Raw genomic sequence first — 27294 nt, 5'->3', positions numbered from 1 at the left:
AATCAAATGAAAACCAAAAAAGTTCACTCTCTGCACCTCTGGCATGTACCCCAGTTCTTGTATGCATAAATTAATAAATCTTAAAAAAAAAAAAAGGGAAAAGGTTGGTAACTGGGAGATAAATGTAATGCTTCAACTACCATCTACCCCAAAGACAGGTAATTCAAATTAAGATTCTGAAAATCCTGGAAAATAGAACCCCAGATACATGTGGGTCTCTGTAAGTTAAAGAGGCCACTTTCTTGACTAATTATCCTAAAATAATTTTGCCGTCAATCCTTACCTTATACCAAAAGGATCTGTAGTCAGCTTTTAAATGCCCTACTTTTAATATAAAAACTACAGAATAAAGCCCTTAAAATTTGATTATTGTAACTAAATCCAATTCTACCATTTCCCTTTAAAAAACTATAGCCACTCAGCTACAAATTTCATAATGCTGGGACCTCCCTGGGGGCACAGGGTTTAAAGTCTTAAGGTTGTCAAGCTATTGCCAGCCACAACAGTAGGAATTCGATCCCTGGCCAGGGAATCATAATGCTTTATCAGTAGTTTTAAGCAATTTTTCTTGATTATCCTCTGTGCAACTTCTATCTTTCCAAATCTTTCTCCCTCATATATTCAGAAATAGAGAACTAACAGGAACTCAGACAATTCCCAAACAAGAATATGGATCATACCCAACCTAATTGCAAAAGTTAGGGCAAATTAGTATAATAGAAAATATCAATATGAAATCTTACATGTTTGTCTTTTCTTTCTATAACATCTTGCTTTTGTTTGCATTTTTGAGATGTCTCCTTAATATCTGTTGCCTGTAAGATCAAACCAAAAGGGAACAAGTTAAAAATTCAAGGGACAATTAAAAATCTAAGCTAGTCAATTATGTGGCCATGCCCACCCAAATATTAAGTAGTTACGCAAGTATACTTACCCACAATTATTTTCCATGATTTCTTTCAAACCAAATTCCTAATTACCTCTCAAAATACCAACAGTGACTGCAAATCTACAAAAAGGCTATTCTAATTGATATCAAAATAGACATAACAATATGTATACATACATATATTTATCTCTTTGCATTTATTTTCTTATGCTATTTCATCTGATCCTAAAAAAACAATTCTATAGATAGTAGGGTCCTGTTTAAACTAGTCCCAAAATATTCGCTGACCCCAAAATCTCCCTAGAGGTTAAGAGGCATGAAGTTACATTTTTAAAATACTGGGAATGGGCCTCCCTGGTGGCGCAGCGCGTTGAGTGCAGTGCTATGAAGCGGTTCACAGCCTCTGCAGCATGGGTTTGATTCCCAGCTGACCAGGGAGATTCCCACATGGCCCGGCAGACCTCTCCTATCTCGCCCGATGCTCTCCTCAGCAGTGCTTTCGGTCCATCTGCCTGTTCTGCTCCCCACTCTGTCTCTGGTGAGTCCTCTCACCCTCTCACACCTCTGGCCTGTACCCCAGCTATTGTATAAATAAAAAAAATAAATCTTAAAAAAAAATATTGGGAATATTCTATATGCCACTACACTATTTATTCTAAAAAAATCAGGTTTTATGTATCATCCCTCCCAAAAGGGTATATAATTACAAAGCAGATACAGTAAATTCACAAAGGATTTCAGTGTTTTGAGAATACCACTATGAATCCTCCTGAAATTAAAACAAGCACACTTTTTATTTCTTTTTATATCCTGGAATTTCTATAAAGTAGCAACCTTCTAACAGTGACCTTTAGAACCTGAACAAGCCCAATGGTGGTAGAATTCCTAAAGAACTTAAGGAACCAAAACTACAAGCAAATCTACAAAGCATATTTTAAAACCCGCTACATATTTTTGCATTTTCTTAAAAAAAAAAAAAAATACAGGAAATCCAAAATTGAGCCAGAAATGTACCTTCTCTTTGATTCGAGCTTCCAAATTGTGACGCTGCCTTTCAATTTCTTCAATTCGACGTGTCATAGGAATCTGCCCTTCTTTAAGTTTTCTGACCTCTTCCTTCACTTGGTCACGAGCTAGTTTTACTTCTTCATATTCCTGGCGAACATTTTCATACTCCTTGCAATTAAGAAAAATTGAAGTTCATACAATGCTAGGTAAAACTAACATATATATATATATATATAAAATATACACACACACACACACACATATACACACACACAATGAAAATCGAGGCTCGGGGGGAATCAAATTTTTAAAAGGCTGTTTTGATATTCCTTTGGCAAAATATAAATTTTGCCTATGAAACACTAGTTCAGAAACAGTAAATACAAACATTTATTTACTGAGAGTACTGATACTCACTGAGCTCTATCACTACACTGGATTCTCCAAATTCAACCCCTTTCCTGTTCCTAAAATTTATGAATAGCTACTAAAATAAAGTTTTTCTCTAGTGTCTCAATAAAGAAGGGATATAAGTATATTAAAAAGCAAAGGAAAATCAGTTATGGAAAGATGAGTAAACACAAGAATAATGGATAAAAGGGAAACAAAGTAAAGCATGCAAGTAAATATGCTTGTCATGTCACAGGAATAAATTAGTTGCTAAAAAATAGGCAGAGCTCTATATAGTAAGTGTGAACAGGATGAGAAAAGAAAGAATACCAAAAAAAGAAAAAAAAAAGGAAAAAAAAGAAAATAAAAAAGATTGGGGGCCTCCCTGGTGATGTAGAGGTTGTCTCAGCCCTAAACCCCTAAGGCCTGATTTCCATCCGTGGCCAGGGAGCTAACTCACATGGCACAGCAGACCTCTCCTGTCTGGCCTGCTGTTCCCCTCAGCAGTGCATTTTAGTAAATCTGTCTGTTCTGCTCCCTACTTTGTCTCCGGTGAATCCTCTCAACCCCCACACCTCTGGCCTACACCCCAGTTCTTCTATGCAAAAAAGAAAGAGAGACAGATCAAAAATTTTAGAAAAGAAATCAGAAGACTTTTCAAAAGAAATCAGAAGACTTTTCAAAAGTAGGTTCCAGAGTAATGGGTCCTAGAAAATGTAATCAAAATGAGCTGAAGAAAGAAAAAATGTTTAAGAATAATGAAAATATTGGGATAGGGTAGAGTGAGGTTGGGTGGATAAGAAGGCCACAAAGACAGTCACGTTTTTTTCCAATCTAATAACAATTATTTTCATTCTAATATTACAACAAACACTACAAAATTTTATTTTGTTCTACACATTATAAAGTAATGCCTTACAATGCTGGGTACAGTACACTACTGAATACAGTAGCCTCAGCAAACTTATTATGATGAAGCATTTGAGTAGAAAATTACAATTAGTATCCTTGATTTATATTTGTAGTTGATAGTGATATTATGGTATGCACTCCAATTGAATTCTCAGTGACCCAAGGAAAAGCAAAGATTTAATTTTTACATGGAAACATATGATTAATCATTAACATTTTATAAAACAAAACTATCTATTGAGGACTCAAATCTGGAAGAATTAACAGCACAGAATCAATTGTTTGCTACATGGTATTAATTCAGCACATGCGTACATATTAACACAAGGGAAGTAAGTTTTATTATGTATGATATGTAAAGCAAAAGTGAAAAAAAAAAAGCACCTAATTTCAATGCAGATTAATTAAGGCTTTCTTTATAACTTTTCTGTTAAAGAATTACTATTTTTGCCTCTAATAATTAAGACTTACCACCCATGGCCTTTTTGCTTCAAGCATCTCAATCAAATCTAAATGCCGCTTACGTTCATAGAACCTCTCCACATCTTGTTTATATCTTTCATTCCTCTGAATCATTTTCTCTAGATATTCAGTTTTCTCTTTGCATGAGGTCTATAAAATAATTATTTAACAATGAGTTTAACAGAAAAAGACATGTCAAATCTCTTAATAAAAAATGTGCAACACTAGCAAAATTTCACAATAAAGAATTCTACATTCTTAAGAACTACTCACACCTGACTTCTAGTCTAGGTTCTACAATCTGTTAGTAATGTGACTACAATGAAGACTTGATACATCTCTGAGCCTGATTCCTCTTGCCTAATAAGAAAGAAACCTTCCTCATTCACCTTAAGGATAGAGGCAATTCACTTAGGATAGGTAAAAACTCAACAAAAGTCATAGTCCTAACAAATGAAAAGTAGTGTTACTATTACTCTATTATTAACATCCATGATTTAAGGACTTTAAAATGAGATAAAATTTGGCCTTTATACTGCAAATTAACAGTACTCAGAACTGAGTAGAACATATGCTTGTTTTCTTTCAGAGGCTGGGAGATGTTTCAGAGGGAAGGATTAGAATGATGGGGGAAGGGTAAACTAATTGATGGAGTATATGAAGCAGGGTAAAATAATTATAAAATGCTGGTCCTGCCCTTCACTCTGAATGAGTATAATGATAAAAATAATAGTACATTAAAATAAAATACAAATTATCAAGTATACAGTTACATTTTAAGAGACGCATTTATTTACAAGATTACACATTAAATTTTTTTTCTGTATTTATTTTAGTTGCTGGGAACTGGAAAATGATTCATTAAATAAAACCTTTTCAACTGGCATATTATAAAAGGACACTTTGTTTCAGGGGCACAACTTCACACTTATACAAATGTATATACTACGTACTTATTGAGCAAAAACTAAAATTCAACACTGGAACTAAATATATTGTGCTCCTCCAAAGTTCACAATATTGAAGAAACATGAGAACCAATTTACCAGAAGTGCAATATTAAAAGGTACATGGTATCTGCAATATTACCCAAAGCCTTACAGTGACTGGCGCATGGTAGATATTTAATAACTACTGAATGAAATAACACTAACTTCCTCAAAAAATATAATACTAATATTGACTCCTTATAAATTCAACTAATAACATGTATTGGATAAAAAGTTGTGTCAAAATTTAGATTATCTCACTTTTTGTTACTTGTTTTTTTGTTAATGATTAAAACATACTTGACCAGAGAGGTTTCATAGGTTTTTTGCCCATCGGTTATTTTAAATTCTTTTGCGTTCTGTGTTAAATATGGGCATTTCCCCAATAATACCCTTAAGCTACATCTCATTTATCTTCCTCCTCACTAACTGTATAAGCTAATTTTAAATAGTATAGACACCTGTAGTAAACCAGTTTGCTTAGAGTAGAGGCACTCTGATTAATGCTCAAAATGGCATGGCCAGGGAGAAAGCAAGCATTACATTAAATATGAATGCAATCCTTAACACCACAAATTGAACCTTTACTCTTAATAAAAAAAGCTAGTTCAAAAAAAGGTCTCGGGCTTCCCTGGCGGCGCAGGCGGTTGAGCGCAGCGCTGTGAAGCTGTCCGCAGTCTCTGCAGTGCTGGTTCGATCCCAGACGGCCATGGAGATACCCACATGGCAAGCAGACCTCTCCTGCTTCGCCCGATACTCCCCTCAGCAGTTTATTTCAGTCGGTCTGCCTGTTATGTTCCCCACTCTGTCTTTGGTGGATCTTCTCCACCTCCCGTACATCTGACCTGTACCCCGGTTCTTGTATAAATAAATCAATCTTAAAAAAAGCAAAAAACAAAAAAAGGTCTCTTTCTATAAAGATTTAACATTTCTATATCACAGTGAAAGAAACTTACCAATTTTATTTTCCATATGTGCTCTACTAAAAACTGATATCTAACACTGCAGAATGACATTTGTAGAATGTAACGTTGTGTGTGACATTACTGAGGGTAACTGTTATAGACATATTAAACTATGAGTATTGAGTGATTGCATCCTAATTATTTTTTACAGCACACTGATCCAATAATATCATAGAGAACAGCAGGTGGAAATTTATCTTATTCAATGTTCAAAGATAAAGCAATTAACCATTCTTGGCATTATTTTCAGTAGCTAAGTCCTTTTTTCATATTGAAATCTGATAGCACTTTGCCAAGCTACTGTATGCAGTGGATGTTAAAAGCCCTCCTATATAGATACAGCTACCAGGACTCCTGCTCACCAGTTCAGGAGAACTTCCAAAACAGATCCAACAATTCAGTTTTATTTCTGTCCAGGAGGCTGGGCACCAAAGATCGGATGTAAGTACAGGTACATATAAGCAACAAGATTACAGTTAACAAACTCTGAAAACTGAAAATGGTAGACATAAAAGGCCTTTGTCACTTATTTTAATTATTAGTAATCCTACTTAGAAAAAAAATCACAAATATAGTAATCCACTCAATGAACCACAACAACTCTTCATTCTCTCACAATATGACACATAGAAAGCAATGGGACAATAAAAATGGGCTGTCTTTTTAATTACCTCTAGTTGTTTTTCTTTCTCCCTGAAGTTTTTGAGTTCACAGTGATACATGTGCATTTCTGGAGGACCAATCGACTTCTCAGTAGCCTCAAGGAGTTCAATTTTACTGAGTTTAGCAAATTCTCCAACTTTATCCTAAAGCATAAAACTTAAATATCAGCAACTATTATCACTTGGTATCTTCAATACAAATGTCACTCAACTATTAATTTGTCAAGAGGAAACTAATTTATTTATTTGTATTTTTTTGTTATTTAAATTTTATTTTTATATTGCCCTTACAATTACAACCCCCTTATTTTGATCCCAATGCCTCCCCTCTCCGTCCCTTAACCCCTATAGACTGTCTCTGGTTCATAGTTGTTTGTTGATTTTGATATTTTCTTTCTTATAGTTGTTCTTTTTCCTGGTCCCTTATTTAAGTTTTCTAGATTCCTGCTATGAGTGAGACCATCCAGTATTTTTCTTTTTCTTTCTGGCTTATTTTGCTGAGCATGATCCCTTCCAGCTCCATCCATGTTGCTGCAAATTGCATGTGTTTATCTTTTTTGAAGGCTGAGTAATATTCCATGGTGTATATGTACCACATCTTCTTGATCCAGTCATCTATTTTTGGGCATTTGGGTTGTTTCCAAAGCTTAGCTATTGTAAATAGTGATGCTATAAACATAGGGGTGCAGGTGCTCTTTGGAATTGATGTTTCTGTGTCCTTTGGGTAAATACCTAGGAGTGGAATTGCTGGATCATATGGAAGCTCTATGTTTAGTGGGTCCAGAAATCTCCACACAGCTCTCCATAGTGGTTGGACCAGTTTGCACTCCCACCAACAGTGCAGGAGAGTTCCTTTTTCTCCACAATCTCGCCAACATTTGTTGTTGCTAGTTTTTTTAATATGTGCCATTCTCATTGGTGTAAGATGGTATCTCACTGTAGTTTTGATTTGCATTTCCCTGATTACAAGTGATGTTGAACATTTTTTCATATGCCTGTTGGCCATTTGCATTTCAAGAGGAAACTAATTTAAAAGGAAAAAAACTTCATTTTGAGATATAAATCTTAATATAAACCATATCCTTTTATAGATTATTCTTTAAAATATAAATTAAGGTATAAAACTGTTAGCTTCTTGAGAACCTTTAAAATACTTTCTATGCTAGTATTTCCAGGTTGAAATGTTTACATACACAAATTGTTTGGTAATAAAAGGAAAAAATAGTCCCTTAGTTTGTATGATCATCACCACATAGCAGTTGGAATGTTAGAAATTTAAAGAAAAAGAAAAAGAGACAGTTTTAAATATCTACTTCTGAAGATGGTATAACATCAGCTGATAAATGCAAGAAGCTTTTAAATTGTAAATTTTTAAAAATCTGGAGTTATGCTGCCAAATCACCATCGTTTCTGAAGAAAAAAACTGAACTTAACCCAGTCACTAGACAGCATTCAAAATAAATTTAAAAAGTATTTAACACTAGCCTTTAACATGCATTATCAGGATGTTTTATTTTATTGCTAACAGACTTAAAATATAATAAAGTTTTAGGAAACATGCCTATAGAATTAAGAGTTTTCAAATATCTAATATTTTGTACAAATACTCTATTTAAGAGTTGTTCATTAACAAAATTTTAAGAACCTAGAAATGGAAACACATAGCTATCTTACTCTACTTAACAATACTTGATTTTCTTCAGTTTATAACTTAAGCCTTTTTATTGACTGAAAACTTTCAAATTACTATAAATAAGATTATACTTATTAAGAGACTATTAAGTATTAAGAGTGCTATCCTCAGTTTAAACACTAACAATTACATTCTTACAAAGTATAAAAAGAAAACATTATATACAAAATTTCCCATCTTTACATTTAACTCTCTCATACCTGAGGTAGAAACTGGCAAAGATTGCCCACTTGAATATTTAAGGCTGCAACTTGCTCTTCTACTATTTTCTGAGTTGTAGATTTTTTGTTGATGAACCAAAAAGACTGATTTTTTGCCACATCAATCTCACGGGTGATTACAAGATTTCCAGAAGTTCGGAACCTAGTGAAAAATAATTTTAAAATCTTTACATTCAATATTGATACATTATTTTAGAAATAAATTTCCAAAATTTTCTTGTACCAAGGGTTGCCAGCAACATATTTTTTATTCCTTCTGACATTTTGACCCCTCAAAAGAAATCTTGACAGTAGTGGTAGTACATAATTGATCACATGGAAACCACTACTTATTTAACATTCAAAATTATTTAAATTGCAACAATAAAACTAAAACAAATGCTACTCCCAATTCCCAAGCATTGCCAGAAGATTTGCATGTTTGGGTTATAATCATTATGCTATTCTCCAACCCACATGCGTTTACTATAATTCAAAATGGGTTGGTAGTAAAGTATATAACACTTAAACATTGGAACTCCTTATATTTGGAAAATGCATGAACAAGCATTTCCAGAAATCAAATCTAATCTGCCCATGGTTTCCTCATATGTACTCTACTCTAAAATCCAGGGGGACTGTATCACGTCTAGATAGTAACATTTACCAAAAGAGAATCTGAAAAAAGGGTATTTATGTATTTTTTGCTTTTAGAAGTACTATTACACAATTACCATCTATTCATCCATCTTCTTCATTGGGAATCAGCAGCATGTGGTAGAAAGATAAATTATTGGTATCCAAAGATTAAATGACAATGATGAATGTGTGTGTATAGGCATCAGAATACTTTAACAGGACTTAAAAAATAGTAGTTCTAAACTTTCACTTATAGCAGAATGACTAACAACATATCCTTATTGATCATCTTGCTGAAATGACTAAAAGTAATAGAAAAAATATATAATATCTTGTGCACTTATGAGTTAGCATGAAAAAAAAAAGAATTCTGGTCAAAATCCCAGTACAAATTAGAACCCAGAGGTGGAATACTGAAATTGGCTTTTACCTTGAGGGCATTTTGTCCAACCAGGTAACACTGCACATTCATTTTTATGGTCTCTGGGGAGAAGGATTGCAGACAAAATAGAGCTTACCCGAAGTGCTATATCCTCAGTGTCAGGGTACACTAGAAAAACTCATCACTAGCACCAGCACTAGGGACAGTTTGAAATTAGCAAAAAATATAGGATATATTTAGCACTGTAACTAATAAGCTTAAACTAATGGATAGAGAACATTGTCTAAAACAATTCAACCAAATAAGGTTATTTCAACCAAATAAGGAACAATTATAAATGCTCACTATAAAAATAAGCCTCAACAAATTTTAAAGAATTGGTAACATAAAGATTTTATATATATACACCCCCCCACACATACACCACACTACTATGAAAATGGAAATCAAAACTAAAATATAATAAGAAAATCAATACAATAGAATTTGAAGCCACTTAATTAAGGACTTTAAAGAAGATGAAGACTCAAAAATCGAAAAACAGGAAAATACTACATACCAAAATCTGAGAGATGGAGTCAAATCAAGACTAACAGGGAATTTTTTTACCACAACTATTTATATTAGGGAAAACACAAGACAAAAATTAGTGTAAGAAATCAGGAAAATTGTTAAAAAATCAAGTTTAAAGAATTAGTAGTAAAAAAAATGCAAATGTTAATTTATTAAAAAAGACTAATACTGACAAATCAATTTAAAATCAAGAAACGCAAAGAACATAAATGAAAGGGCAATACAACTACTGAAGACACTTAAATTTAGATGATATAACACAATGATTCATGTGTGGTAAGCTTACATAATAAGACATACTAGCCAATTAAAATAAATGGAAAATTGTTTTAGAAGTAAAAATTACAATGATTCATGAATAGAAAAATTAAATAATCCAATACCATCAAATAAACCTAATCAACAGTTAAAAAATTAAAAAACAAAAACCTAGGCCCAAATGATTTTACCAATAAATTTATACATTCAACAAATATCCTTTCACAAACAAAATGCTGATATAAGATCAAATCTACCAATGCATCAAAGACGTTATGACTATACTACAGTTATTCTTAAGAATGCAAAATTGAGTGCACATTAGGAAATTACCTGAATTTATTAATTAAAATATGGTCAATTTGATAGATGCTGATAACATACTATCAGCTTTATGTTATAAAATACTACTTGCTATTCATAACTGAGCATTCCAAATCAGGAACAGAAAGGAACACCCCAAACAAGTAAGTGGTATTTCCAAAGCCCTACAACAAATAACTCATTTCACTCCAGTCACGCTGGCATTCTTCTGTTCCTGAGAAACATACTTACTCCTATTTAGATCTCTGGCACAAACTATTTCCTCTGCCTTGGGACACTTTATTCCCAGTTCTTTTAATGACTGGGTCCTTTATTAATCAAACAGTTCTCAGCTCAGAGATAGTCTCAGACAGGTCTTTCCTCAACAGCCACTAAGAATAAACAAAGTACCACCTCTTTCCCCAAAACTTGTTAAGATCTACAATGACCAATGAGAATTTTGTCCTAATTTTACTTGACCTATCAGCAGCATCAGACATATAACCCCTTTTCCTCAAACCATTCAAAGTTTTGCTTTCCAGATACTACATACTTGAGATACATTTCCAAATTCTTCTGCTCCCTTTCCTAGTTTTTCTTATGTGCATCTCTAAATCTTTCATTGTGACAGGGTTTAGTTCTCAGACTTCTTTCCTTCATCTCTATCTTCTCCCTTAGTGATTTCACCCATCCCAATACTGATTGATAACTCTCCTCAATCTTTTGTCCATATCTCTCCCTTACAACAGAGCTTTATATCTAACTCTCCATTCAAGAATTCTACCTGAATGTCTACTAGGCATCTAAAGCTACTGTTTTATTGATTCTGAAAAGCATTTGTTTTTGTTATTGCTATTCTGAAAAGCATTTGTAATTGTTTTGTTAGTGTATTTGTCTTTATATCAACATTTCTGAAATTGGATCCACATTTCAAGCTGTCACAGTTTAGTTGGAAGCTGTATTCTGTAAGTCATGAAATTTATAAATCATGTATTTATAAGTCAATGAAATATGATCTATTCCAAAATGATCTTTTGATCTTACACCTAAATTCCTATAGCAATTTTCTCTAATTAATAGAGAAATGGTCTCATTAAGTATGCTGATACCCCGCAGTCCTCCTTGATGCCTCTCTCCCCCACACCCTATATTAAATTTGTGAGCAAATTTTAAGCTATCTTCACTTCTTTCGTGGTTAATGCATTAATCACTTAACTGACAGCCTTGTTTTTCTTTGTTTTCTTAGTCTATTTTCCACATAGCAACCTAAATGATCTTGTTAAAATTTATGTTAGACCATGCTGCTTCTCTGCTCAAAATTGGGAGGCTTCACATCTTATGAAAAATAAATGTGAAGTCCTTACAATGGTCTGATTCCCCATTATCTTTTACTCTTTCCTGTCCAATACAATCCAGTCACACTGTGTCTTAGCATTTGTAGATAGCTCTATCTGAAATGTTATTCCCCGATATATATATCCAAGTTCAATCCCTCACCTCCATCAGGTAATGCTCAAATACTATTCTCCCAGTAAGAACTTTCCTGATCATTCTATTTAACACTGTCAGCTGCACAGTGGCACTCCCTATCTTTCCCTTCCTGCTTTATTTTTCTTTGTGTCACTTTCTACCATCTAACATGATATGTTTTACCAATTTATCTGTCCTTAACATTAAATTCCCCAAGGGCAGAATACTATATACCCAACATTTAAGAGAAGATTGCATAAACATGCCCAAGATTCCACTCAATGAGTACATGGCCAATTAATGCACTTAACAGCATTAACAATAGCAACAACTAACGGTGATTTGGTTAGTTTCTCATGTTTTGTGTTTGGTACTCTCAAAGTCATGAGGACCCTTATAGAATAAGTGACCACAATGTAATAACCATGTTGAATTTAGGAAAGAGAAACCTCCCCTGTGCCAAAACTGGTAACAGAACTCTGGTTAATGGCAACTGGTAAGATTATTATAGCTTCTTAGTTGCTACCACATACTGAGAAGTTTGAGAAGTTTAACTCTTTGGATAACTAAGAGTACAACAACTAGGTCTTGGAGACTGAGAGTAAAAAAGTTAAAAATGCTTATTAACATCTGCAGTTCTCCATACTTATGTAACACTCTAAAAAACTATGCAGTTAATATACATATCCATGCACAAAAGGCTGAAAGTAAACAATAGGTTTCACATTGTGACTGATGAGAAAAGGCAGCAAGAACAATAAACTGAGAATATATGGATTTGAGGGAAAGGGATATTATAATGCATTATCAATTCCAATGAGGGAGAAAATGGAAAACGCTGACTTAAATTTCAAGTATTTGTCATACATGAAATTGACTAAATTATCAACAGTGGTTATTTGTAGATGTAGAATTTATAGATGTAGAATTATGACAAAAAGGCCTTCATTTTGAACTTTACATTACATCTATACTGGTTTTTTTTTGTCAGTTATTTCTTTTTTAAATTTTTTTACATTGCTATTCATTTTTATATTGTTTACATTTTTAAAAACAAGTAAGTAGTACTTTCAAAATCGGGGGAAAAAGACATCTTAAATTTGTGAAAAATACTGTAATTACTTAAAAAGTCTTTAAGTGGTATATCTCCATTCACTATTTCCCATAAACTTATCATTTCCTTAAGAATTTTTCCATATAATTGAGGTTTTAAAAGACACTTAAAACAAACAAAATTGGGGCCTCCCTGGTAGCACAGGGGTTAAAGACACAGTGCTATCAAGCTATTGCCAGCCACTGCAGAAGTAGTTCGATCCTGAGATCCCCGGTGAGGGGCTAACCCACATGGTGCAAAGACCTCTCCCTATCTCACCTGCTGCTCCCCTCAGCAGTGTATTTCAGTAGATCTGCCTGTTCTGCTCCCCATTCTGTCTCTAATGAATCGTCTCCCCCCCTCCCCCCCCCCACACACCTCTGGCCTATACCGTGCCAGTTCTTGTATGCATGAATAAATAAATATTTTAGAAACAGACAAACAAAATCAAAAAACTTACCTGTCTGGGTAAAAAATTTTAGAATTTATGCCATGATATTACAATGCTTTTCTTTCCTAAAGTCATCAGAAAACATGAACACAAACTAAAAAATTACATAGGAAAATGAGATTTCAGCACTTTGACACTTACAATTCAATTTCAACCATGCCTTTGGAACACCCTCTCTTCACAAAAAAGCCAACCTAAGACATAAAAAGACAGTGAGCTATGTGATGACATGCCCCAGTAAATAATCAGTTTTAGCAAAGTCATAATTATTTGTGAGATCTAGAGTCTTTCAAAAACTACTTATAAGTCCATTCTCATCACTTTCTAAAGGCACCCTTCCCAGATTTGGTCTCTTCTGTTGTTTCTACCCACCAATAACAGTATTAGTTACTATTTATTGAACTTTCTATGTGTCAGACAGTTAACCTCTTACAAAGCTCATGACAGAGCCTGTAAGTGGCAGAGTAAAGATCTAAACCCAGATAATTTGGCTCCAGGGTTTGTGTCATTTCTCTGACAATGAGGTTGCGCATGTTTACATGCTGCTCTGGGTTGTCTCTTGTGAGATGAGAGGATATCTTCTATTCATTTTTCTTTTGAGTTGTTACTGTTCTGCTAATCACATAGCCTGGATACCAATCTTTTATTATATGTAACTTCTCTCAATTACAGCTTTTTTTCTTTATATGGTATCTTTTGATGAACAAATTTTAGCCTCGTTAAGAAACTTGCTTTATCATCTTGGTAATACTGTAATATCTGCAATCATTTTAGAAAAACAATCATTTCAAGTTTTAAAGTATTTTACAATAGGCTAACAACTCAACTTTCAGACCTTCTTTTTAAAACTTGTTTTTTTAAAACATGTTTTTATACCAAACAGATTAATAAAAACTAAAAATATTGCTTAAGGAATTAGAAGAAAAAAACCAACTATCTATTGTCTATTTAAATAATTGAAAATTATCATTTAGCAACAGTCCTGTGTAACTCATCTCAACTATCTCATTCCTCAACAAACATTCTCTTAAAGTTCATTTCCTGAGCATTTTTGTTTTAGTTTCTCTCTCTCTATATATGCATATGTTTAAGTGTGTATGTATACCATATATATATATAGTGCATATATACTATAAAAGTTTGTATATATTATATATACACAGTCAACATTTTGTTCTTGACCATTCTGCAAATGAATTCATTACATATAATCTTCTAAGATAGCATTTTTTTCTTAAAATTGTTTTTGAAATTTAACCAATAAACTAAGGTTTATTTTCACTGTCATTTAAAAGTTGACATATTAGTGGGCCTCCCTGGTGGCGCAGGCGGATAAGCACAGTGCTGTGACTGTCCGCAGCCTCTGCAGTGCTGGTTTGATCCCCGCCAGCTGCGGAGATGCCCACATGGTGAGCAGACCTCTACTGTCTCACCCGTCGCTCCCCTCAGCAGTGTATTTCGTCAGTCTGCCTGTTGTGTTGCCCACTCAGTCTCTGGTTAATCCTCTCACCCTCCTGCACCTGTGGCCTGTACCCTGGTTCTTGTATATATTAAAAAAAAAAATAAAAGTTGACATATTAGAACTTAAACTAGTACTAAAATATTTCCATAATTTCATCTAGCATAAATGTGTAAGAACTTATTAATGCAGGTGGGAGAATTTTGACTGGGTAAACCTACAGTAATGCCCTATCATTTTCCAAGGAGGTTGTACAAATCTATAATCCCACCAAGAATACATGAGAGCTCCTCATTGCTTCATGTCCTTGTAAGCACACGGTACTGCCAGAATTTTTGTCTAATGGATATACTTTGCCAGGGTTAATTTACATTTCTCTGACAATGAGGTTGCGCATGTTTACATGCTGCTCTGGGTTGTCTCTTGTGAGATGAGAGGATATCTTCTATTCATTTTTCTTTTGAGTTGTTACTGTTCTGCTAATCACATAGCCTGGATACCAATCTTTTATTATATGTAACTTCTCTCAATTACAGCTTTTTTTCTTTATATGGTATCTTTTGATGAACAAGTTTCTTAATTATATTATAGTTGAACTTACCAATATTTTCCTTTTTGGTCTATACTTTTAAGAAATTTCTCTTTTAACATGAAGTCACAAAGATATTCTTTTCTATTACCAGTATCTTCTTTAGCCTTCTGGTCAATCATTTAGATCTTCAATCCAAATGGGTTTGTATTAAAGTGAGGATAGGGATCAATTTCATGTTCTTCCTATACAGGTAACTAACTGTCTCAGTATATTTATCCATCCGTTCTCCACTGATTTACAGTTAGTTCTGTTATAAAGCAAGTGACTGCTACCATGAATCACAACTTTGATCTGGGCTCTTACTCTGTCAAATCACAAGGTCTATTGTATATTCCTAAGTCAATGCTATAATGTCATAATTTACTGTAATTTCGTATTAAGTCTTGATATCTGGTAGGGCAAGTTTTACACCATTTTCTTCCACTTCATGAACAGCTTAGTTATTCTGGCCCTTCTTCCATCTAATTTTAGAACCAGCTTATAATTCATTACAGATAGTATTGGGATTTTGATTGGAATATTCAATGGATATATAGAGATCTATATATATCTATATATAGATCTATATATCCATGTATATACATTCATGTATATATACCCATGTGTATATATATAGATATATATACATATATATATATAGCTCTATATATCCATGTGAATAATACTTTTAATATTAGGTCTTCTGGCCGTTTAATATACTATAACTATCCACTTATTCAAACTTCAATTTTTTTAAGATTTGTTTATTTTTATACAAGAATCGGGGTACAGGCCAGATGCGCAGGAGGGTGAGAGGATTCACCGGAGACAGAGTGGGGAACATAACAGGCAGACTGACGAAATACACTGCTGAGGGGAGCTGCGGGCGAGACCAGAGAGGGCTGCTTCACCATGTGGGATTCTTGCCAGCTGGCTGGGATCAAACCCGCCACTCCAGCAGCTGTGGACATCTTTACAGCACTGCGCTCAACCACCTGCGCCACCAGGGAAGCCCACAAACGTCAATGTTTTTAAATAAAATTTTATAATTTCCACACTTCTTTTTTTTTATTTTTTGCTATAATCTGGACTTTTGTTGCTGCTGTAAATGTATCTATTTTTAACTGCATTTTTTGTTGTCTGTGTTTAGAAATGCTATTGATTTTTGTTATGTAATCTTATGTATAACAATCCTGATAAATTTACATATTAGTGCATAAGACTTATTTGATGACGCTTTTGTGAATTTTACACACTCACTCACATAATCTGTAAATGACAGCTTTCTCTCTTTCCAGCAACTATCTTTTCTTACATTACTGTTCTACTTAGAACTTGGCAGTACAATGGTGAAGAGTAGTGATAGTGAGTAACTTCGATTTATTCCTGAACTTGCTATATATTTTCAGCTAACTTTTATGAAATTAAGAAAGTTCCCTTCTAATTATACCTCAACTGCAAAGAAAAGAATCTTTTATTCCTAAATTGCAAAGAATTTTCAAAGATAAATCACTGTGGAATTTAACAGAAAGCTTTTTCTCTATTTATTGAGATGATTTTCTTCTTTAAAATGTAATGTTAATTTTTTTTCTAATACTCAATCTCTTGCATAAATTTTATTTCATTGTGCTATAGTATGTATTTTTTGTTATTAGATTCAGCATGCTAATGTTCCTTTTCTCTTGAAATTTTTGCATCTATACTCATGAGTGAGACTAGCTTGTAATCTCATTCTATTCCTGACTGATTCTGATACCTAGAGTCATCTCTCTGTATAAATTAGGAAATTAGGGCCTCGTTGGTGGCCTAGCTGTTAAGTCTCAGTGCCATAGCCAGGAAGTTCTGAGTTCGATTCCTGGCCAGGGAGCTAACCTACATATGGTGCTGCAGACCTTTCCTGTCTTGCCCACTCTCCCCTTAGCAGTGTATTTCAGATCTGTCTGTTCTGCTTCCCACTCTGTCTCTGGTGAATCCTCTCAACCCCCGCACCTCTGGCCTACATTCCAATTCTTGTATGCACATATAAATACAATAAATAAATCTTTCAATTAGGAAATTATTGCTGTTACAACTAATCCATAATTGTCTTCATCTGATGTACTTAGAAAATTAACAGCTGATTTTTTTCTATTTAAATTTTTTTTTAAAGATTTATTTTTATTTATTTATACAAGCACTGGGTACAGTCAGAAGCGTGGGAGGGTGAGAGAATTCACCAGAGCCAGAGGGGAGAGCAGAACAGGCAGAATGTCAAAGAAATACACTGCTGAGGGGAGCAGAGGGTGGCAGGAGAGGTCTGCGCACCATGTGGGACCCTTGCCCGGCTGCGGGATCAAACTGGCGCTGCAGAGGCTGCGGGCAGCTTCGCAACCCAGTGCTCAAACGCTGCGCCACCGGGAAGACCCCTCTATTTAAATTTTGATTTTACATAGTTATAAAAATCTGTCACAACTTTTTAAAAATTTAAACTTCGCTGGCATAAAGTTGTTCACAACATTCTCTTATTTTTTAAATCTCCGCTGCATTTTGATAATGTCCTGATATAGTCATTAGATCAGTTCATGAATATACTGATTCTCCTTAAAGCACTTGCTCATTATCTCTAATGCAAATTGTGGGCTTGTGACTTGCTGTGTCCAGTGAAATGTGTGTATAAAAACAGGTTTCTAGTTTTTGAAGGAAATTTTAAGAGTCAGTCCCCTTCCCCCTGAAGAGGCAATTATGGCACGCATGTATTGAAATGAAGACTCCATTAGCCTAGGTACCAAAGGGCCTACACGAAGTAGCAAGAACAAGGATTGATCTTTTGTATATTTAAACCAGTTATGTTCTGGGGTTGTCTGTAATCACAATATAACACATCTTAACTATTGCTTTTTTCATTCCTTTTATATTTTCCACCCCTTTATCTTCTTAGATGTTACTGAATCCATCAGTCTTTTTGAAGGGCAATTTTTGTTTTGTTTTTATCATTGTTTATTATTTTATTAATTTGTTCTTAATTTAAAACATGTATTGTTCTTTTTTCTTCAACCTATGTTATAACACAGAAGTATAGTTTTCATTTCAAACAAATGGGAAAATTTTAGTAATCTTTTGGTATTGTTATTCAATCTTAACAGTGTTGTAGTCAGAATATAGTCTGTGTACCAACTGCCTTTTTTTGATACTTGCATTATGCCTCAATATATGGTTTTTCAGAAATGATCCATTTGTGCTGAAAATGAATGTATGCTATACAAATGTTGAGTTCCGTGTTCATAACCTGCCCATTAGCTTAAGCTTACCTGCTCTTCAAGTCCTCTGTATTCTTACTAATTTTTTATCTAATTGATCTATCTATTATTGAGACCTCTCAATATGATTATGGATCTGTTAAAGCCCTATAAAAGATCTGCTGAGTTTATTATATATTTTGGAGCTAGAGTATGTGAATTCAAGCTGAATACTGAATTATCTTTTTGTTCACCTGACTTGTTCATCAATACTTAATGAAAATAACTATTTCTAAATGTACTTTTTAATTCAAAGTCTATTTTGCCTGGTATTCAGCTAAGCCTTTCCTTTTTTATAATTAATTCATTTTCCCCCTTTCACTTAAAACTTTTCTTTAGCTTTTTAATGTAGATATACTTACTGTGAATAACAACAGAAATGAACTTTTCATTTACTCTAACACTTTCTCATTTAATAAGAATTTAGACCATTTATAATTATTGCATGCATTTTTTACCATGATCTAATTGCCTATATTCGTTTCTTTTCTCCTCATCCATCTCAAGTCTTCTTATAGGTTTTTTGGGACAGTGGTTGTTTTTCCTCTTCCTATCTACCTCATTCATTTTTTTTTTAATCTTTCTCCTTGAAGGTTATATACTTTGACATTTTTAGTGATTTACCCTAGAAATTTTAACATGCATATTTAACTTAATAAACTAAAAGTTAATTATAATTTCCTCCCAGCAATACAAATCCAAAGACTTTTTTTGAACTGAACAAGTCCTCTCTGTTGTCCAGCAGTACAACTGTTCTATCTTATTTGACTTAAACTTATTTTATATAGCCTGAATATAATTTCCCTCCACGTTATATAATTTCCCTCAACATTATCTCTTTTTTTTCCCTCCCTCATTTCTTCTTACATCTCAGATTTTCCTTCTGAGGTCACTTTCCTTTTTCCTAAATCATATGCTTTCAAAGTCCTTTTAATGAGGATCTCAGGCTTTATTTTTATGTTCCCTCTTGCCCCCATTCTAAGACTATAGTACCACTGTATTTCTGTAACTTACTAAAATGTGTCTATGCCTTCTTTCCATTTTTCTTAATGAAGCCTTGTCAATTTCAAGATTCTAGTTTTTTATGTTTTTGAAAAATTTGTAGCCAGCCTTTTTTTGAAAATGATCTCTTCCTTTTCTATTATCTCCCCTGGAGATAATTAGACCTATACCGTATTATCTTCCTTTACCTATCATGTCTCAACCCCAGTATTATATTTTTCCTATCTCTGCAATGCATTTTATGAAAAATCTTCAAGTATTTTAGCTCAAAAATTCTTTGCAAATAGTCTGCTGTTGTTTTCTTGTTCACGAAGTTTTTCTCTTCAAATAATATTTAAGTTCTACTTGATTTTTTTCAAATTTACCTGATCTTTGTTACCTTTTCCTTTGTTATAGTTGCATCTTTCCATTGTTTTAAACAAATTAAATATTTCTAGTTTGTATTCTGTATCGTCAAGCCTTCTTGGTTTTATTGTACAGCCTACCATTTTGTTAGCTTTTACTTCTTGTGATTCATTTCCTCTTATGTTTTGTGACTTTTAGTTATAGATTCATAATTTTTTTGGAATTTAAGTGTTAGAATTCTTTTGAGAACTGGACTGAAGACCTTTTTTAGAGGATCAGAGGATCTACATTTGCTACTGCTAGGTGGTGATATTACTAACTGGGTCCACTTTGCACTAATAAAATTAAAATTTATGCTACTTAGGCCACACAGATAATAGGAACTCTGATCCCAACATGTCTTAAGGCTGCGGTTAAGAATTCTTAAGTACAATTTTCTTTTTGTTTCCTCTGTATTCAGAGTTAATAATGAGATAATTAACCCTATCGCCCCAATTTATGGTGGTGTTTTTTTCTACTATACACAATACTTGGTTTCTAATTTTATCTTCTAGGCCTTCCCTACCTTAGAGTGTCACTAACCCCTCAAATTATGTGCAACAAATTCCAAATCAGGTTTCAAGTGTGATGTAAGCAAATGCCACTGGGGAAGCAAATTCAGAGCTTGCTTAAGTCCTTATTTAGATCCACACAATTTTGTTTTTGCTTTTGGTAAATTTACTTCACCTTTCCAGAAACCCACCAATACATTTGTACTATTTGTACTATTTCTAAGATTTCAAGTGTTACATACTGAGGAATTCCCTATAGTCAAAATACTTCTCGAAATGGACTCTCCCAGCTTTTCTACCTGCCAAGTTCATTCTTTATATTCAGGCACTAAACATTTGCTATACCTGAGAACTGAGATATACTAATAGATGTTGGAAAAAGCAAATCACAGCTCTGATTATTTCTTTTTTTTAAACTATCAATACTTATGTTAACTCACCTTATCTGCCCGTCCCATGAAAGCAGGTTTCCCTGCTAAGCCAAGGCAAATGGCACACACAATGCTGGACTTCCCTGTTCCATTAGCTCCAATAATCATATTCAAGTGAGGTCCAGGAGATACTTCACAGATATCGTATGTTCTGAATTGTAAAGGGGAGAAATTAGAAAGCAGAGATAAGTAAAGAATATTTTTTCTGCTTTACATGATCATTTTCTAAAGGTTTCCTCAAATTCCTTAAAATTACAAATGCAATATTATTTATAGGTTGTTAATAAACAAGAGGAAGTAATCAGTGGAAGAAATGAAAAAGTGATAATGCATCTTAACTAAGAACATCAGTGGGAAAATAAGATTTTATATAACCCTTTCAAATGTAAGTCCGTTGAATTAAGCAGTTTCATATTACTTATTCTTTTCTTAATAATTACAATACATAGAAATGCTACTGTACAAATAATTAAAAAAATTTTCTGTAAGCCATGACTCATCTTAAAATTGTCAATTTTACATTTATATTTCTAATTAAAATTCTTAGTAGCAAAGTCTCATATTTTAATAGCTGAAACAATCCAAATTATTTTAATTCTAATTAGAAATCTGACCTGTATGTACACACACATATAACCCAATAGTTTCATTTTATTATTAAGAAAAAATATACAACAGGGTCTATTGTTAGTCTATGTTTAAATAAATTTTATTTCTGTAGGAAAAAACAAGAATTCATTAATTACTATCAAGTACTTTTGTTACATTCATACCAGCAATCTAACTGTCCAGAATACTTAACTACCTGCAACAGTAATATCTAATTCTTCTTAGGCTATTAGTTATCAATATACTAATAGACTGTCCCAAAGGGATAGTTAAGGCAAAATATGAAGCAAAATCTGACTCAGGTAGTCTTCTAACTTGTCTTTGAATAGCCAGAATTGAAAGCATTAAGAAGGTCCTATTCTACTAAACATAGAGCTTCCATATGATCCAGCAATTCCACTCCTAGGTATTTACCCAAAGGACACAGAAATATCAATTCCAAAGAACACCTGCACCCCTATGTTTAAAGCAGCACTATTTACAATAGCTAAGCTTTGGAAACAGCCCAAATGCCCAAAAATAGATGACTGGATCAAGAAGATGTGGTACATATATACCATGGAATATTACTCAGCATTCAAAAAAGATAAACACATGCAATTTGCAGCAACATGGATGGCGCTGGAAGGAATCATGCTCAGCGAAATAAGCCAGAAAGAAAAAGAAAAATACTGGATGGTCTCACTCATAGCAGGAATCTAGAAAACTTAAATAAGGGACCAGGAAAATGAATAACTATAAGAAAGTGAAAATCAAAATCAACAAAAAACTATGAACCAGAGACACTTTTTGGGGCGTGGGGGCCGGGAGGGGAGGGATTGGGGTCAGAATGGGGGGTTTGCAATTGTATGGGGGAATATAAAAATAAAATTTATTATTTAAAAATAAATAAATAAAATTCAAAATTTAAAACAAAAAAAAAAAGAAGGTCCTATTCCTAGAAGGTCCTATTCCAGTTAGCTGCCAATTCCCCAAGGATAAATGCTTAGCCTGCCACTAACCTGTTAAATATATAAACAACTGAACCAAGCAGACCTCACCTTTAATTCTTAAAGAAATTGATAATTTTGAAATGCCAGGTATCAATAAAAATAAATATAGGTAATAAAGGAGAAGTATTTTCTAGCAGTTTTCCAAGCCCACATTTCTACACAGCACCTATCTACTTTATCCTTTCAGGTGCTTTGTTCTGTTAGCAGCTGAGTCTGAAAGGAACCCTTTATAGTGGTTAAAATGAAATCAGTCTGGGAACTTCAGACATCCAAAAAATTTCCTGATCTGGAACCTCTTAATCTCAATACATGAAAGGCCCTATTAATTTATACTTGAATTTCCTGCTGTATGCATTTCTCCAAAATAGTGAAGCAACTGATATTTTAAGAAAAACAATAAAAAACAGGGAAAAGTATGAAAACTTCTGGCCTATAAACAAACACACACAGATATTACTAACAAGAAGAGCTGCCAAATACAGAACTGCTGCATTAAAAAACCCTACAATTTGTTTATTGGAAATTCCATTTTCTCTAAGCGCCCCCGAAAGAGAAATTACCAGAGAACCCTCTCCCTCCTAGTCTATATTTAGGTACTACGTATAGCCTTGGCAGCATGTACATGCTCAAAGTTAACTCAGACATGCAATGATCAGCTCAGTAACTATTTGGTTATCCCATGACGGTCTCCTCAAATTTAAAATATTCAACAGTAAGCCCACTGTGTTTCTCAAAATTACTTTTCTTAGTGAATGTTATCATTTATCCCATTGACTAAATTAAAAACGTAGACATTAGTTCAGCATCCTCTTTGATTCTACCATTTTCACCTTTTCCACTTACCCCGATCATGCAAATCATCACCAAATCATGTTGGTAAGATATGCAAACCTGTCACCTGCTAAAAAAAAAAGAACTGAGGGGCCTCCCTGGTAGCGCAGAGATTAAGACACAACCTATGAAGAAATACGCTGCCACTGCAGCACAAGTTCGATTCCCGGCCGGCCAGGGAGAAACCCACATGGCAGGACAGACCTCTCCTGTTTCGCCCACTGCTCCCCTCAGCAGTGTACTTCGGTCTGTCTGCCTGTTCTGTTCCCCGCTCTGTCTCTGGTGGGTCCTCTCACCCCCTGGATCTCTGGCCTGTACCCCAATTCTTGTATAAAAATAAATAAATCTTAAAAAAAAAAAAAGAACCAAAACCCTTCATAATTTAGCTCTAGCATCTTTTTTTAAAAAAAATTCTACCTTCTTCCCCTATTCTTTAATCAGGCCTCTAACTTCTACTTATAATGAAGTTTTTTTGATTATCTTGCACTTCCTTCTTTCTCCAAGTCTTTGCATTATATCATTCTGCACAGAAATCTCTCCCTCTGTTCCCAATCCCATTTGATTGTTCCCCTGACTAGTTTCTTCAAGGTGATTTTGATCCCCTAAGCCTATCCTTCCTATTTCATTCCCACACCTCAAACTCTTGTCATTATAAAAATAAATAGGGGGCCTCCCCGGTGGCGCAGCGGTTGAGCGCTGGGTTGAGAAGCTGCCCGCGGCCTCTACAGCGCTGGTTCGATCCCCGGCTGCTCCCTGGCCACCAGAGGAGGGTCCCACATGGCGCGCAGACCTCTCCTGCCGCCCGCTGCTCCCCTCAGCAGTGTACTTCGGTCCTTCTGCCTGCTCTGCTCCCCGCTCTGGCTCTGGTGAATTCTCTCACCCTCCCGCGCTTCTGACTATACCCAGTACTTGTATAAATAAATAATAAATAAATAAATAAATAAATAAATAAATAAATCTTTAAAAAAAAAAAAATAAAAATAAATAGGACCTCACCTAGCTCTGCACTTTCCGGCTATCTTTTCCTTTCCTCTTCACTTCTATGCTTTGCTTTCTTATGTGACTTGCAAAGTCTTCTGCTTCCACTGTTTCACCAAAGGGTCAAAGATTTCCTAAATGCTAAATGCTAAATTATTATCTATTCAGTGCTGTTACTTAACTTCAATATAGCAGGTGATATTTTTGAAATGTTTTTTCCTTGGCTTTGGTAATCTCTCCCAAGGGTTCTCCTTACCTTCCTGAATAGTACCTCCTCAGTCTGTGTGTTTCTCTTCTGATGCCCCTTACTTGTTGGCATCTTTAATTGTTCCTCCAGGACTGTGGGCTTTTATTCCTCCTATTTATAATTCTTTCTGGGCAATTTCAACTGTTTCTCAACCTTAAACAGTCACTGATACACAACCATCTCCAAATCTCTCACCTGTTCACATTTTCTTATAAGCTCCAGACCCTTATAAATATTACCTGTTAAATATTTCTTTTAAATGCTCCACAAGAAACTTCAAGTAACAGGATCCAAAGGCACTTAATATTATTCTGACCAAATTGCTCCTTTTTCTGAATAGCACCATATCTGACCAAACAGTCAAGACAAAGAAGAGAAAAGTGCTGCACTCCCTGACTCTCACTCTTGACAACTAATCTGTAGCTAGAACATGTCAAATCTCTTTGCTTTTAGCTCCAACCTCCCCATTGCTACTCCGCTGAAACCTGATCATCTCTTGCCTTCATAAGGTAAACATCTTCTTGCCTCCCAATCTTGCACCCTTTCTAAGACATTCTTCACACAGCTTCCAGCATAATATAAATTACATGTCATTCCCTACTTAAAACGCAAGGTTGTTCAAACTTGGATGAAGTCTGAATTCCTTAGCATAGTAAACAGAGGCTCGATAATATCTACCTCTTCAATATAACCTATTCACATATTCACACACATGTTCAAGAAATACTGACTCTCCGTAAATACAGTAAACTGTTTCAGGCAGTTCTTTCTGTCTACACTGCTATCCACCTCTTTTAAGAGTTTCATAACCTCCTATACAAAATCCTTTTTCACAGTTTTGGATGAAATTAACCACATCATCCCATCCTTTGTGCCCCATGGTATCTGGATAAATACATTACTATGCTCCCTATTTCATCTGATTATATTTCTTTTACCTGATCTGGATTCAAAAAGCAATTCAGCTAATTTACAAGTTGCATAAGCCTGAGTTTATCTCATCGATGGAGAAAATGCAAAGAATTATTATGAGGAAAGAATGAGAGCACTATGTAAACAGAGCTCTTTCTGTACCTGGCACATGATAAGTGCTTTAAAACATGTTCCTATTGTCCCTGCAATTGTTGCCACTCAGCCACTACCTGTCAGCTTTAAAAAGACTTTGATTCCATGATTACGGTGCTAGACAGGTACGCAATATTTGTGGTAACACACATTTACTAAATTCGGAAATAATTACGGTGATTATCAGTTGTCCGAAGAAAGAAAAAAGAAACCGGGGGAGAAAGTTGGATTTGGAGAGGCCTAGTGTCTGCTGGGAAGCCCCAAACTGACAGCTGACCTTAATTTTCCTGTACACTCGAACCTCCACCATCTTTGTCCACCTGGCAACTGCCTGACGGACCTGCCATAGCATCAGTGCTACTCTAACTAAACTGTTGCTCCAGAGTCCCCGGGGCCCACAGTTTTGTTAATTACACACCCTGTCCTCCCTCTATACCCCCACTCCCAGTGCGCAGAGGCTCGGGGCCGAAAGCCAGCCACACGACCCCTCCGGGTAACCTGGACGGAAGGAACAAGCCCACCTCACACTCACACACACGTCCACCTCCACGGCCTAAGAGTGGAAATCCTCACGGGAACGCCGGGACGAACTCACGGTCAGAACCCCAAGCTGGGAACACACCCGGCCGCCCACCCCCCACGCACACAGCCCGCGTCCAGGCCCGCGGGGGCGCGGCCGCCTCGGGGCCACTCACAGGAAGTTCTCCATGGCGATGCGGACGATGGAGCCTTCCACGAAAGGCCCGGCCGACTGCAGCGGCGCCAGCGGGGCCGCCGGGGCCGGCGGGGCCGGAGGGGCCGAACTCTTCCTCTTGCTCGGAACCTCTGACGACGGGTCTCTAGGGAGGGCTCTCTTGGAAGCCAGGGGGGTTGGGGCCGTCGTCTTCCTGCTCGGAGCCGCCATCCTGGCCTCCTCTCCGGCCCGCAACGGCTTCCGTGCCCACCGACTCGCCGCCCGGCGCCCCGGCGCCCGGCTCCCGCGCGAACTGCCGCACACGCGACACCACCCGCGACCCGCCCGGCGCCTGCGCAGTGCCCGCCTGGCGACGTCAGCGGCCGGCCCGGCCCCGCCCCTCCCTCGCTCCCACCGTCCGCGACGCGTCGCCCGCGGCCTAGGCGGCCTGAGGGCCGAGAGCGCCGGGCCTGGCGACGGGGCCTGTTTCTCCGGCCGTTTCTGCGTTTTTTTTCAGTTGTGTTTTGGTTTTTCGCACCGTAAAAAGATGTCAGTTGTATTTAGTATTTGAAAGCCATTTTGGCGCGCGAGTTAGCGGATCTCTAGCAGGTGGAGGCAGTTGTGGTGGCGCCTGGGGCACTGGGCCGGCGGGGCGGGCGGCCGGGAGGCCTGTGGGCGTCGCCGGGCTTCACGCCCGATTGCACCGGGACGCGCCGGTCGCTGGCTTTCAGGTCCCGGTGTCAGAAATAGAACAAAAGTTGCCATTGGCTCTTCGCTTGTTTCTTTCTTCCTTTTTTTTTTTTTTTTTTTAATATTTTTTCATGCATGCAAGAGCTGGGGTACAGGCCAGAGATGGGGGTGGGTGGGTGAGAGGATCCACCAGAGACAGAATGGGGAAGAGCAGGCAGACTGACCGAAGACACTGC

General features: G+C 35.8%; 1 protein-coding gene across 1 annotated transcript in view; it reads right to left on the bottom strand.

Moving 5' to 3' along the window:
- SMC5 (structural maintenance of chromosomes 5) overlaps positions 1–26599 on the bottom strand; it is a gene marked incomplete at both ends in the record, with an annotated part of 59508 nt that extends 32909 nt beyond the window's left edge. The window contains 8 exons of the mRNA XM_084238764.1: positions 744–815; positions 1904–2065; positions 3671–3811; positions 6287–6421; positions 8171–8333; positions 13481–13533; positions 20983–21124; positions 26391–26599. Coding sequence (XP_084094890.1) covers positions 744–815; positions 1904–2065; positions 3671–3811; positions 6287–6421; positions 8171–8333; positions 13481–13533; positions 20983–21124; positions 26391–26599 — 1077 coding nt within the window. The remainder of the gene's footprint in view (positions 1–743; positions 816–1903; positions 2066–3670; positions 3812–6286; positions 6422–8170; positions 8334–13480; positions 13534–20982; positions 21125–26390) is intronic.
- Positions 26600–27294: the final 695 nt, after the last annotated feature.

This window comes from Talpa europaea (assembly GCF_964194135.1).
Source record: "Talpa europaea genome assembly, chromosome: 7".
Lineage (NCBI taxonomy): Eukaryota > Metazoa > Chordata > Mammalia > Eulipotyphla > Talpidae > Talpa > Talpa europaea.
Note: the sequence above shows the minus strand (reverse complement) of the source record. Positions and strands in the feature narration are given on the sequence as shown.